Source organism: Erythrolamprus reginae, chromosome 1 (assembly GCF_031021105.1).
Source record: "Erythrolamprus reginae isolate rEryReg1 chromosome 1, rEryReg1.hap1, whole genome shotgun sequence".
Classification (NCBI taxonomy): domain Eukaryota; kingdom Metazoa; phylum Chordata; class Lepidosauria; order Squamata; family Dipsadidae; genus Erythrolamprus; species Erythrolamprus reginae.
In genome coordinates, this window is record NC_091950.1 from 82,943,291 (window position 1) to 82,958,521 (window position 15,231).

General features: G+C 42.7%; 1 protein-coding gene across 4 annotated transcripts in view; it reads right to left on the reverse strand.

Annotated features, from left to right (window-relative positions):
• Window positions 1–338: 338 nt before the first annotated feature.
• The window catches only part of BMF (Bcl2 modifying factor), a 91,351-nt gene continuing 76,458 nt past the window's right edge, over window positions 339–15,231 (reverse strand). For all 4 annotated transcript variants that reach the window (XM_070734241.1, XM_070734224.1, XM_070734214.1 and 1 more), the window contains one exon: window positions 339–2,456. In XM_070734241.1, coding sequence (XP_070590342.1) covers window positions 2,355–2,456 — 102 coding nt within the window. In that variant the 3' untranslated portion in view covers window positions 339–2,354. The remainder of the gene's footprint in view (window positions 2,457–15,231) is intronic.

Genomic DNA, 15,231 nt, shown 5'->3' on the forward strand with positions numbered 1-15,231 from the left:
TCTGTTCTTTTGGTAGAGATCAAAAGTTGGATTCAGTCCAAGATTCGGAGCAGCAAGTTTTCAACGCACTACAGAAATGCTGAAAAATAGCCTACAGTTCCATAATTAGGCCAGATGGAGCAAAGACTCTCTTAGTGAAAGCACAGTGGCAAAGTTGGAAGGAAATCTAGCACAGAGACGCAAATGTCTGAGACTAAGCTGCTTGCTAAACTCTAAAATCCCTCTCTGAAAATATGAAATTAAAAATGTAAGTAGTATTAAAAATTTTGGAATAGTCTGAACTATTGTCTGAACTATTTGTTTCTTCACACTGGGAAATATTTAAACGATACGGATACTGTTAATTCATGTTTTTTTTATTTTCTTAAAACCAATGTGTAAAAAAAGCCATAATGTTAGAGGTTACAGCTATTTTGGGAAGAAGTACTAAATACACAATCACCCAACTGCATTCCTGTGTTGGTCCATTTTCTTAGTCCTCAAAAATACAACGAAGCACAAACTAACCATGTTGGCTAGATCTGCACAAGGATGCTAAGGCCACAAGGGCAAAACCGCAAATGGACTTAACGTTAATCAAACCGTGTGGCCACTGACTCTAAATCTTAAAAACACCTAGAGTAGGAATGTACTGTCTCTTAAGATAGAGGGGAAGTATTGCTACACAATTCGGAATAGCAAATGTCTTTCAGGAGAACATTTTGGAAGGTATGTCTCTTGCAAAAAATATAGCCAAATATTTGCACAACCAGCCTTCTAATTCATTTTGCGTCTCACCTGCCCTAAGACTGAAAGGTTTGGAAGCCTGAAACCAGAGTGAAACTCTTTGCCAGGCAATAAAAAGCCTTCCCCTTCTTTCCTGCAATCTGATTTTGTTTTCCCAATAAAAACTTTACTTCTATTTTATTTTTTTTTTGTAAATGGCAAAAAGAAAAAAAAAAGTAATATGGGGCATCCAGTCATTTGTGGCTCCATCTCTGATACTGAATATGATCACAATGAGAGTTGTAATGTAAAATTAAGGCACTTTTCTCTGCTAAGTTAAACAAATTCTGTTGGATGTTTTAGATTTGGAAAAGAGAGAAACCCGGGTAGCTGAATGAATTCTTCTGCAATTTTAGTGGCTTGCGCTAACTGGATCCTCTCCAAAAAAAGGATTTTCCTTTCCTTGTCCTGCCCAATGATTCCAATGGGAAGGAAAAAGATGGTACAAACTGATCCTACCCACTTCAAAGACAAGTTGGCACATGAGGACAGTGGAAAACAGAGTCTCTACTAGCAAGGCCCCCACCCAGTGGTGGGTTAAAAATTACTTTGCCACTGTTTCCTGCATGAACTTGCGTACGCATGATGCTGCTGCACGTGTGCAGAAGCATAGCGGGCAGGTGGGCGGAGCCTCCTGGGTCTAAGAACCGGTCCGAGCCGGAAGCAACCCACTGCTGCCCCCACCCCCATCCTGACCTTCACAGTACCAACTGCAGACAGTTTGCAGCTTTAGGGAAGGTCCTTCTGAGGCTAGATTTCTCTCTCCAAAACAAACTTTTCTTTCTCTCCTTAGGGAAGGAAAGCTAAGAAATCCTATTGGTTGGGTAATGGCTTATTTTATTACTATAAGGATTACAGCTTTAGAGTAGTAAAGAAAGTTACATTTGATAAGAAAGTACTGCATTTTTCCGACTTGAGTTAAAAGGCAGGAGGGGAGCCTATATGTTCCTGAGCGTAATGATTGGGTGTTATTATTCAAGATTCACTCCTTGTTTACACCAGTATCTCCAGTATTTAAAATGTTAGGATTCAGTTGTACATATTTGATATGCCAGGGGTCCTCAAACATGGCAAATTTAAGACTTGTGGACTTCAACTCCCAGAATTCTCCAGCTAGCATAGCTGGTTGGAGAATTCTGGGAGTTGAAGTCCACAAGTCTTAAAGTTGTCAAGCTTGAAGACGTTTACTAAATGCTGCTTCACAGTTACTTCTTAACAGAGTTTCCTCAAAGTTTACTTATCAGGAATCTGGTAGTTGCCCCAAAACTCGATCCTAGAACATCGCCAACAGTCCATCACCGATGCTTCCAAAGCTTCTTTACATTAGCTCCTCCTTGCATCTTGATTATAAACCAGACAATTTGGGAAGATCTTTCTTCAACAGTGTTGGACCAAAGCTCCCCACTACAGAAGACAAGGGAGTCAGAAGGCGATTGAAGTCCATTGAAAACAAGTCTTTTGTACAACAAGAAGCACCCTTGGGGTCCACAGGAATCTCACATCTGTCCAGTGGCACGCACATTTGTAACCTGGGTTTGTTCGGTGCTCCCAGCAGACTGGATGGAAACCTGGAAGAAGCAGGGCAGGTCTCACCTCTGGCCCACACGTTGTCTGTTGGCTTCCACGTTCAAGGCCAAGTTATGGAGGAAGAGAAGGATCTGCCACCAGACCTGATTTCTGTTCTGCTGGTGCTGTTTAAAAAAAAAGTGGGGTGCGGGGTGGGGGAAAGGGGTCTTAACAAGATTACTCATGTAAAAATGTTGAAATCACCATTCAAAAGCTTAATCTGTCCCTATACAAACTAAGTTATAACTTTTTAAGAACAGGCCCATTTTAATCCAGCAATACTACACATTAAAAAAGGAGGAGAAAAACACACTGGCCCCAGAGGGTAATGTGTGTGTGTGTGACTACTAGTAGTTTCTCCAGGAATAATTGTTGCTCCAATATTATGGAACAAAGAAGCAGACCCTTTATGTATTGTGCACAAAAGGATTAACCCCTCTCTTTTTTTTCCTTTTTTCTTCTTTTTTTTTGAAGGATTCTGCAGAGTTTAGCCAAGTGCTGTTTTTAATCAGATTGGCTTCTGAGTGTCTCATAGCCCAGCTGCAAGAACAAACAACTTCCCCCCCCTCCGTTTTTTTTCCTAAAGGAGAGTGCCCCCCTCTTCCAGCAAACACAGGAGATGGGGGGAAGGGAGGAGGGGCTGGAGAAGAGAAGTGTAGCTGGTGATCCATCTGTAAGTGATTTGACACTGTGAAGGTCAAAGGGTTAATCTTCAATTTAAACCACACTGCTGAGACAGCAAAACTGATTTTATCCAGTACAAGAAAACACACTCCTATACACACACATCCACACTCACACAAACCCCATCTTTGCTTCCCAACATCTCCAAGATAATACTGCCCCCTTTTTTTTAATAGCTCCTTTTGACAGTAAGCCATAAATAATCAGTCTTGGAGCCCTTTCCTACTGACTGGAGCCAATTAAACCTTAAACAAGAACACACTTGAAAACAAAACCCAACCCAAAACAAAACACACACTTTGGGGTTATTTCAGGTCCCCCATTATCAAGGAACACATTTTAAAGTTTGGCTGAGGGTGGGGGGGGGACAGGGAGGCTTCAAACTCTTAACTTTGCTACCTTGAGATAGGGCAAGCGAGAGTTGAGCTTTCATCCAGCGTCACAATCCAGGCTTTGTACGATGAGAGCCTTTTGTCGAAAGACAGAGGCATCATTGATACGACGAAGGCAGATCGAGAGATCCAGCAAGCGGAGTCCCATGCACATTATGTCAAAGAGGCAATTTTCTCCTACCTTCCCTTTAATGACCCCCTCTTACCCACCCCCACCCCAACCCCGCCTGTACAAAAATTGCTCCAGAAAATTGGCAGCCCTCCAGCAGAGCATGGAAAATGGCTCAGGGAGCTGCCGGAGAGAGGAGAATCAAGGAATTGATGTTGGAAGGGCACTTTGCCTTCATACATCAGCAAGAGTCCTGCTAGATTACAGTCTCCTCCACCGAACGGCTCTACTTGTGAAAGAAGAATGGAAGCCGTGAATGTTGTTTCGTAAGGCTACACTTCAGATCGTGCAGAATGCAGCTGCGAGAGCAATTATGGGTTTCTCTAAGTATGCCCATATCACTCCAACACTCCGCAGTCTGCATTGGTTGCCGATCAGTTTCCGGTCACAATTCAAAGTGTTGGTTATGACCTATAAAGCCCTCCATGGCACTGGACCAGAATATCTCCGGGACCGCCTTCTGCCGCACGAATCCCAGCAACCAGTTCGGTCCCACAGAGTTGGCCTTCTCCGGGTCCCGTCAACTAAACAATGTCGTCTGGCGGGACCCAGGGGAAGAGCCTTCTCTGTGGTGGCTCCGACCCTCTGGAACCAGCTCCCCCCTGAGATTAGGATTGCCCCCACCCTCCTTGCCTTTCGCAAACTCCTTAAAACCCACCTCTGCCGTCAGGCATGGGGGAACTGAAACATCTCCCCCTTGCCCATGTTGTTTTGGTGTTAGATTGATTGTGTGCTTGTTTTTTAATATTCTGGGGTTGTTTTTTATGAATTTTTTAGCATAAAATTGTAATTGGATTGGTGGGTATTGGATTTGCTATTATGTATTGTTTTTACTTTGTTGTGAGCCGCCCCGAGTTTGCGGAGAGGGGCGGCATATAAATCCAATAAATCTAATCTAATCTAATCTAATCTACATTTTTCAGAAATGGGGCATGGGCCTTGCATTTTGGAATGCTGCGGGGATTTAGAGAAATGAACCTTTGTAATAATCCTCTGGCAGTTGTTTTGTCTTCATGAGCCACCAGACCTCAGTTCTTCTTTCATCCCATAGTGCCATCTTTCTTAATAAGGTAATACCGTGTTTCCCCGATAGTAAGGCAGTGTCTTACTATCTTTTTACCCCCAAAAGCCCCACTGTGTCTTACTTTGGGGGTATGTCTTATATTGTCCTGGGCACCGGGGCCGGCTCGTCTTCGGGCTTTGGCCCGGGCGAGGCCTCTTCTCCTCCGGGCGGGCGGCGTTAGGCGTCCACCCACCCCCAGCCCCGAATTCAGGGCGCGCGAAGGAGAAGCCGGCTCTCAAACCGAAGGACGGCGCTGGTCCCCGCTAAGCCTTCTGCGCCTGACTCGGCGAGGCGAGAGGGAAGAAGGAGAAGTGCAAGTGGATGCGGAGCGCCCGGGAGGCATTTATCCGCCCGGGAGGCATTTATCCGTCCTTCGCTTTGACGGCGCTGGTCCGAAGCGAGCCGAGCGGAGGGGAGCGCCGTCCTTCGCCTCGCTGCCACCGCCTCTTCCCCGGCTTGGCAAAGCGAAGGACGGCGCTGGTCCCCGCTAAGCCTTCTGCGCCTTCTGCGCCTGCGGCTGGGGGCATTGCCCGGGCCCTTCCAGTAGCGGCTGGGAAATAAGCAACAGAGCAGCCCGCCCAGTCCCGAAATGATCCCGTCGCTGCCGCCTGCAGAACCTCTACCGCCGTCCAACCTCGGGGAAGGAGGAGGCGGGCTCCCTCTCCCCTCCCTCCGCCTCCCTCCACTGTGCTCGCAACTGGCTGCCCTCCCATCGGCAGCCGGGTTAACGAGAGGCTGGGCTGTCAGCCTCTGGGAAACCCGGCATGCCCGAAGGGGGTCTGCACCTCGGAGGCATATGCAGAGCGCAGGTGGCTGAGGGAGGCGAGGCGAGGCGAAGCGAATTCAGGGCGCGCGAAGGAGAAGCCGGCTCTCAAACCGATCGGATTACCTTCCGCGCCTTAACATTTATTTATTTTTTCCCCACCTGAGCGGATGCACCGGCACTCGCGAATCCGGTCTGCTCAAAAGCAATTTGGATCGGGAGATAGGAGCCTAAAAACACTCTTCTTTTTTTCCCTTTTTCTTTTGAAATACTGGGTTGTACAGACCCAACCTATATAGCTGAGCAGACAAATCCACTGCTGAATTAGCATTCGGCATCAAAACCTTTCTCCTTCTTCCCTCTCGCCTCGCCGAGTCAGGCGCAGAAGGCTTAGCGGGGACCAGCGCCGTCCTTCGCTTTGCCAAGCCGGGGAAGAGGCGGTGGCGAAGGACGGTGCTGGTCATCGGGCTCCCCCCCCCCGGCAATACCCCCGTGTTTCCCCGAAAGTAAGACATATGTCTTACTTTCGGGGTATGGCTTATATTAGCCAACCCCCCTGAAACCCCCCATATGTCTTACAATCGGGGGGGTCTTACTATCGGGGAAACACGGTAGCAATTGATACCATCAACATAACCATCACAGCTCGCAAACCATAGAAAATAAAAAGATCAATACACGCGAGCAGACATTCTAGTCATCAAGCTAAGTTGGTTTGCACTTGAGTCCGAAGCATTGAGGTACTTCCAGATTTTTAAGGATTATCCAGTGGCAACACTGATGTCTTGGGGACATCCAGTTGGGGGTTCCTTTCATGTCCTCGGCAAGAGCTGGAATGAAGGACAAGAGCTCAACCTATCTTCACTGCAGCTCTCCGGTTTCAAATACGAGCTTGCTAATCTCCTGCCCAGGGTTCCAACCACTTGAGCCACCTAAAGTGCTCCAGCTAAGTGGCTGCTAAGTGGGAAATCACATGTCAGTGCTTTACTTTTCCCCACTGCCCCGCCCTTTGGGATGTTCACTCCAGCGCTGCGTGGTGGCATAATTAGCAAGAAGGGAATTACGTTTGCATTTACATACATTGGAGAAAAAGGGATCTACAAGAGAGTAAGGAGGCACACAATGAGGAGAATTCATTGAGAGCAATGTGTTGGCACCTATGGTCCACGTTTGCTACTCATACAGCCTGGTGTATTCCTCACTGTGCTCCTGCTTATTCTCTTTAATCCCTTCCTCTCCAATCTCTCTGCTCAGCAAGGCAGCTGAGGAGAATAAAACAAACAGGTCAACAGTATGGTTGAGTATGGACTATAATGGATGACCATGTGATTGAGGAACAGTGCTAAGCTCGCCAACAAAGTCATTAGTTGTAAAATTATTTTTTCCACATTGTCATTAACTTCAAATGGTTATTGAACAAAGCAGTAAGTGAAGTCTACCAGTATGGAAAACTCCCAGCATTTTCAACTTCTGTACATCCCCACAAATCCACAAACAAACAAACAACAAACAGACCTCAGTAGGGTACTTAAAGGACAGAGATAGCTACTTAGAAAGCATATTGCCTAGGTCCCTCTAAATTGGGGTCCCCAAACTTGGCAACTTTTAAGACTGGTGGACTTCAATTCCCAGAATTCTCCAGACACCTATGAATTCTGGGAGTTGAAGTCCACAAGTCTTAATGTTGCTAAGTTTGAAGAGCTCTGGCACCAGATGGTCACATTTGAGGGAAGTGATCTGAGAACATCCATCCAATCACACCAAATGGAACGGGCGGATACTCTCAAGGAGAGGTGATCTCGCAGATACTCTGGCCCTCGACCATTTAGGTCTTTAAAGATGGCAACCAACACCTTGAATAACATCAGTAAAGAAAATGGAAGTCAAAGCAGTTTTCCCCAGCCATAGGATATGGGCTAATTGTGAAGTACCCAGAACTATGTGGGCCACCACATTCTGCCCTAATTGTAATTTGTATGGTCGTTTAAGAGCAGCCCTAGGTAGAATGTGTTGCAGTACTGTAGTCAGGAAGGGATCAAAGTATGAGTGACTGTGAGCAAGGCTTCTGTGTCCAGGAATGGGCACAATTGGTGCAAAACATGAAGCTGTGCAAACGCCCACTGGGCCATAGCTTCCAGGTGTCCCTTGAGCAGGTTCTAAATCTAGGAACATCTCCAAATTGTGTACCAGCAAAAGCGAAAGATGATACTTCATGGGAACCAAGAGGATCAAAAAACCAGAAACACTGTGCCTTTCTAAGTTGAAAGCTGGTCAGCTTGCGGTACAAATGTACAACGGATGACCTCCCCTACAAAAAGATATTGACAAAATTGAACGGGTCCAAAGACGGGTGGAATGGTGGAAGGTCTTAAGCATAAAACTTATCAGGAAAGATTTAATGAACTCAATCTGTATAGTCTGGAGGACAGAAGGAAAAGGGGGGACATGATCGAAACATTTAAATATGTTAAAGGGTTAAATAAGATTCAGGAGGAAAGTGAACACAAGACCAAGGGAGCACAATCTGAGGTTAGTTGGGGGAAAGATCAGAAGCAATGTGAGAAAATATTATTTTACTGAAAGAGTAGTAGATCCTTGGAACAAACGTCCAGCAGACGTGGTTGGTAAATCCACAGTAACTGAATTTAAACATGCCTGGGGTAAACATATATCCACCCTAAGATAAAATACAGAAAATAGTATAAGGGCAGACTCGATGGACCACGAGGTCTTTTTCTGCCGTCCATCTTCTATGTTTCTATGTTTCTATCATCAGCATACTGAGGATAGTTCAACCATCTGCAAGCATGTTGGCCAATTATTTTTATCTAAGATGTTCAGAATGAATGGTAATTCCATATGAAACACCTTACTAGGTTGTTTTGAAAATACATTTTATTTATTGATTTAATTTATATGCTACCCATCTCACTCTGAAAAGCGACTCTTTCTATTTATAGAAATCTAATAGTTTAATTCCATCACTTTAACGCCAGCTTAAACATCTGGTGTGGTAAATTACATATTTCAATAAGATGAGTTTGTATCCCCTGAGTTGATATTGTAAATTGATTTGGCTCACTTTTTGCTTTTCACAAACCACGTTATTTTTACCTGGAAACTGGGAGCCAAGTTTCTAAAGGACACTAGAGTCAGTCCTCATCCTATGGCATTAATTGCAACGGCACAAAATGAAACTCTCAGTGACAGAGCAGGAAACGAAGAGTACTCCAAGAGCAGAATGCAAACAAATAAGTATGCTATATGACACAAAATGTAACATTCACAGCTGCATAGTTTGAAAAGTAGTTTTGCCTGCCTGTCAGGGATATGGAGTAGGAATTCTTTGCTGCCACAGAACAGATTAAATGTTAGGTAAAGCAAAGAAATCATTCCCATTCCCCAGAGTAACAGATGAATGAATATATTCCAGATGGCAAAAGAATCTGGTAACCAATGGATGGAATAAAGGGAAGCAGAAGTCCCCATGGTGGCCTTTAAGTATCTGGAAAATGACCAGGTTAACCTTGTAATTCTCCATTCTTGTTACTAAAACATGTATGGACGAGAATATTGATTTAGTAGCAGAGATGAAAACGTGCCATTATGCTAATGGATCTTCAATTTTTAATCTTCCAAAGCCAACATGGAAGGAAAAGTGAGAACTTCTTTTAAGAGGCTGAAAATTCAAGTGTTACACAAAAATCATAACGTGGTTCTTTATGTGATACCTGATAATTATTTTAGGAAGGCCACCACGAACCATTCCAGGGCAATGTAGTGTGAATCAGGAAGACCCAAAGGGGAAGAAGCCTAGCTTCATTAGGCAAAAGAGACGTTTGTGCAGTAACTATACAATGGAGACTCTCTGAGCTGTATTGAGAAATGTTTAGTGAAAAGGACTCCTAGTACTTGCTGCAGTTCACCATCACACCTGATAGCAAGAGAGTGCAATAACAAGAGCCGGTTGAGTTCGCTTTGGAAGAGACAACTGCTGTGTCCCATCCCTCCTGCCACATTTTCCCAGGTTCACAGCATCTCAACTTGTGCAAGTGGAATGGTCTGTTTAGTTCCCTTTTCCCTTTTCTAAAACAGAAAAAAGGAAGTGAAAGAACTCAGTGCTCTTATTGCAAGCCACAGCATTTCAAGTTAAACTGCAAGTAGAAGAAAGTGGTGGTGGTGGGGGGGTGTTAATGGTATAAAATCAGGGTTTCCCAACTTTTGTATCTTTAAGACACGTGGACTTCAACTCCAGAGTTATCAAGATTGGGAAACTCTGGTTTAAATTGTGGAATGTATTTACCGGGCCTTCTGATGCAGGTGAATCCACTCTTATTTTCAGAATAAGGACATGTAAAGGAAGACAGGGAGAAAGTAACCATATTTTTTTGGCTCAGGGAAAGCCACCAAGTGCCAAAGGGAGGACCTTATGTAAAATAATACTCAATTTTTTAGGCTTGCAACCTACCAGATAGTTTTTCTACTGATCATGAGCCCTGGGAATCTCAGGCAGGAGTGTTAATGGCTTACTTCTATCAAAAGCATATCCAAGGAAGGAATTATGACAGACTCAACACTGTCTGGCAATTCTGTTTGGCTCCTTAGAAGCTCAGCCATTCACAGCCATCTTCTAGAACACCCATGGAAACTCCATCTTCCTAATTTATTAATTGCACGATTCTTCCCCTGGTCCAGAGACCAATACTGGATGGAACAGATGCAAAGAGAACATCTGGAAGTTTGTGACGTGCTTATTGTAAGCACAACTAGCCAGTTAAAATGTTTGTGCTTTTTTAAAAATTGGAACGAAAAGAAAACAAGTTGGCCCCTATTTGATAAGTTTAAGACACTAAATCTGTGCGTATGTTTCTGGCGTGTCTGGTTTGGATAGCTAAGATATTTTAGCCTTAGTGTTTCTGAGCTAGGGTTGGAATACAACCCTGAGCATCATCAGTTTTCCCTGTTTTGCTACGAATGCTGAAGTTCAGAGTCTAACTCAAACTGATGCAGTTTCTAGCACAACCCAATGTCTTTTTAAACTAGGCAGGTCTTGATTCTGGCCATGTTGTGATGTCACTCATGACAATTTTGCAGGCGTTCAAATACTGAGAACTTCTCCTCTCATAACACCTCTAACTTTGAAATAGAAAAAGTAATGCTCTGGAAACATGGAAGTATATACACATAATCCCTTTCCATCTAGCTGCTTTTTATCTATTTGATTTCTGTTTTCAGTATGTCAACTCACTGTTATTTTAAGCATTCGGGTTTTGTTCTGTGTTTTTAATTCGCACTGATAACTATTCTACCTTATGAAAGTGCTTATACCTATGTTTTAAATAAGTTTTTTTTTAAAAAAATCTTTACTTAAAAGTATAAAATCTTGCTTCTTCCTCAGTAAAGCACAAGAGATGAAGGGGTGTGTCATTTTAGCTTGATTTCTTGAAAGTTCTTTCATATTTTCTCCCCAAAGTTCTGAACAATACAATCCTTACTGTCCAATTCCAGCAATATCAACACTTACCCTTCCCTGTTCAGCTACTTCCCCTTCTTTCTTTCAATTTTTCCTCTTTTCTCCCCCGTGCACTGCCCCTTCCCCTCCCTGCCTTATCTCCATCCTGCCATTGTTTCCTCAGCCTTAACTATTTCTGTTGAAAGGAGGAGAATATGTATGTGCATAACTGAGTTTTTGTTTTTTCTCTGGCAAGACTGTGGGGATCAAATAAGATTTTTTACTGTAGAGCAATGCTTTTCAAATAGTGGGGTCCACCCCACTGGGGGGCACGAAGTGATGCTGAGGGTGTGTGTGACCCTGGGGAATATCTGTGGTCCCTCTTAATCGATTCTCCCAGATGGGGAGTGTTTTCCAAGTTGCATGCTGCTCCGAGCCTGGAAGAAAAGATGGCCAGGCGGGGTAGGACAGCTGCGTGGAATCTTCTTGTTCTTGGCAGGTGCCACAGTAGCCACAAAAGGCGTGGCGAACCTGCTACTGGACAAAGAGGAGCATCCTCAGCAGCTGGGCGAAAGCTTCGAACGGCACCCTAAAGCCTCCTTCCACACCAGTCGCTGTGAGTGCCAGGTTGAGGCGGCGTTTATGGGCCAGGCCGGTGGCCCCAAAACATCGGCTTGATTAAGCTGGCCTGGCCCCATGTCAAAAGAGGGCCCTAACCATGGTAACCTATGCCTATCTAACCGAAAACAGGCTCCACTGCGTTCAGTTTGACTTACTCACATTTAAGTAGGTAGAGCAGCCTTCCCCAGCCTATACTTTGATTGAAGCTTATAATAAGTAAAATAATAAATATTAACACTAAAATTCCACTGAGCCCCAGATCGGAGAGTTGGGGAGACGCGAAAATGTTTACTTCTGGGGGGGGGGGGCGGCTAAGTGAAAATAATTGAAAAGCACTGCTGTAGTGGGAATTCATGTTAACCAATAGTTAAGAATCCGATATTAATAGTGAATTAATATGAGTAGTCCTCGAGTTACAACCACAATTGAGCTTAATGTTGCTAAGTGAAACACTTGCTAAGTGAGTTTTGCCCCATTTTATGACTTTTCTTGCCACAGTTGTTAAGTGAATCATTTGCAGTAATTAAGTTAGTAATACAGTCATTAAGTGAATGGATTCTCCATTGATTTTGCTTGTCAGGTCACAAAAGCTTGCAACTGTCATAAATATGAACGCATTGCCAATCATCTGAATTTTGACCATGTGACCCTGGGCAACAGTTTGAAAAATGGTCAAAAGTCCCTTTTTTTCAGTGCAGGTATACCTTTGACCAGTCAACTAAATGAACTGTTATGAGTCAAGGACTACCTGTAATGAGTGGAGGATTATTTTAAATTACAGATCATTGTCTTTTCAGATAGATGTAGTAGTCACTCTTGGAGAAAATTTTCAATTTTTAATAAAATAGTCAATCAGAAGTAAAAATTCAGGGATCAATCGCCATTTTGTATGAATGCCTTATTCCAGGGGTCTCCAACCTTGGCAACTTTAAGACTTGTGAGCTTCAACTCCCAGAATTCCTCAGCCATCTTTGCTGAGGTGAGGTGTTGAGCTTTGCTGACTGAGGAATTCTGGGAGTTGAAGTCCACAAGTCTTAAAGTGGTCCGGGTTTGAGACCCCTGATCTAGACTATTTAATTGTTTGTTTGTTTGTTTGTTTGTTTATTATTAGTTTGTTTGTCATGTACATATTGGTGGTATACAAAGATATAATATTTATATACATGATACTAATAAAAGAGAAACATTAGGACAGGAGACGGAAGCTACTCTGGTGCACTTATGCACATCCCTTACTGACTTCTTAAAAATCAGGAGAGGTCAACAGTGGATAATCTAAGAGCAAAATTCTAAGAATTCTGGGAATTGAAGTCCACAAGTCTTAATGTTGCCAAGGTTGGAGACCCCTGCCTTAGACCAGTGTTTCTCAACTTCAGTTCCCAGAATTCCCCAGCAAAAACCCAGGCTGAGAAACATTGCCTTACGCAAGCAGAGTTTGAAATCAATGCAGCTGCTCTATTAGTTGGTCAACAGACAAAAACTGATACCAGAGGCTTTTCCTCTGATGGTAAACAGACTGGATGGCTATCCATGAAGGATGCTGCAGCAATAGATTCCTGCATTAGACAAAAGGTTGGATTAGATAATACCTCAGATCCCTTCCAACCGTTATTTATTTATTTTATTTGGTTTTTATTTATTTATTTATTTATTATTTATTTATTATTTAGATTTGTATGCCGCCCCTCTTCGCAGACTTTATTTATTTATTTTGTCCAATACATAATACACATTGAAGAGAATAGATATGTAATAATATAAATAAAGAAAGGAATAGAAGAAAAGATATAAAAGTATAGGTGAACATATTTGAAAGGAAGAAAAGATAAATGAGATAAGGAGAGACAACTGGACAGGGGACAGAAGGCACACTGGTGCACTTATACACAATGATGCTGTGAGATAGGGAGAGCACACCATGGAACAAGAATAAAATGCTTGATAGTGGAACTGTTCTAATCCAATTGGGGTTTGGTTGACATCTATTCTAGAAACAAATGCAAGATATGATAAGAGTCTGCGGAGAGGGGCGGCATACAAATCCAATAAATAAATAAAGAGTGAGAAGAATTCAGCAGCTACTGAAATGGGAATGTGAGGAAAAGATGGAGGTGAAGCAGAAGTAGATCAAATAAAACATGGAACAGAAAAAACACACATAACACAGTATCTCCCTAACCTAGTGTCCTTTCTGGCATGGGCAACCATTGGGAGATCAATGTTGCTACTCACAGGATATCTGGAGACCGCCAGGTTATGAATGGCTGCTGCAGACTCCCAATGGACCAGGGCAGGTGTTGGGAAGACAAAGAGCAGCTGAAGTTGGATGCAAAAATGAGATTTCTGGGAGGAGAAAAGATAAAGCCCCAGCAATGATCAAAGCAAGAGTCCATGTTGTTGACAAGAGACAGGAAATAATTTTAAAGGCAGGGATCATGATCTTTACAGGATGGGGAGTCAATACCAGGAAAAGGCACTTTGGCAAATATTTTCATTGGCAGATGTATAAACAAATCCACACTTTACACATCATCATGGTACAGAAATATTGGATCTGCTTCAAGAAGAAGCAACAAAGTGTGAAGAACTAGTGTCAGCTCCATGCCCACGAACTAATGAAATACACTCACTTTCTGCATGCCCTCCTGTTGCCTCTCCTTTGCACATTATAACACAGTTCATTCTCTCTCTTGTAATATTTTATAATATTTAAATTTGCCATTGTGTTGAAGGTTGTTTTTATTTTCTCCAAATTGGTAGAGAAACCTATTTTATTCAAAACCGCTTTGTTTAAAGCAATGGTCAAAAGTATCCTCCTGCTTCTAATCTTTTAAGACAGTGTTTCCCAACCTTGGCAACTTAAAGATATTTGGACTTCAACTCCCAGAATTCCCCAGCCAGCATTTGCTGGCTGGGGAATTCTGGAAGTTGAAGTCCAGATATCTTCAAGTTGCCAAGGTTGGCAAACACTGTTTTAAGAGATTTTAAAAGAAATCTGACTTTCTCGAAGCATGCTTTGCACAAGAAGAGAAATGGAGCCCAAAACTTCAGAATGGGACAGCTAACAAAACCAAAACAAATGTTAAATATTAATTGGATAATTACAAAAGAAATAGCGATATTAATTAAACAAAGAGAACTAAGAGATTTTAAAGAAATAAAAACTGCAGCATTGGAAAGTGCTCAAGCGGTAGTGGTATTGGGTTGGAAAGAGTCTATAAAATGGACACTACAGAACTGGTACTGGTACATGGTGGATCACATTCATTTTGAAATCATGGAAATAAGATTAAACAACTTTGATGAAAATAAACTGGAGAAGCTGATGGCACGATGGAATAAGGTGAAAGGTTATATGCTGAGTAGAATCTGTGACGTAAATGTGAAAAATAAACTCCAATCACTCTTTCAATAATAGCAAATGCAAAGTAGAGCCAAGGAAATATATATATATAAACTAGTAAATATTTGAACCCCCCGCAATTGGTGGTGGTGGTGATGGTTATTGTCAGTCGGATGATGGGCACACGCACTGTGCACTGTTTTATGTTTGTTTTATGTAACCATATCTATAAAATCAATAAAAATATATTTAAAAAAATAACAAAACAAAACCAAAACAAAAAACAACCCCCTCCAACAACCCTAAAAATTAAAAAATATAAATAATTAGTATTAATATTGAGATAATGCTGAGATAATCTTTGGAAATGTGCCTGCTAGATAGAAACAGACAAAGGCCAGCAGTCAGGTGTA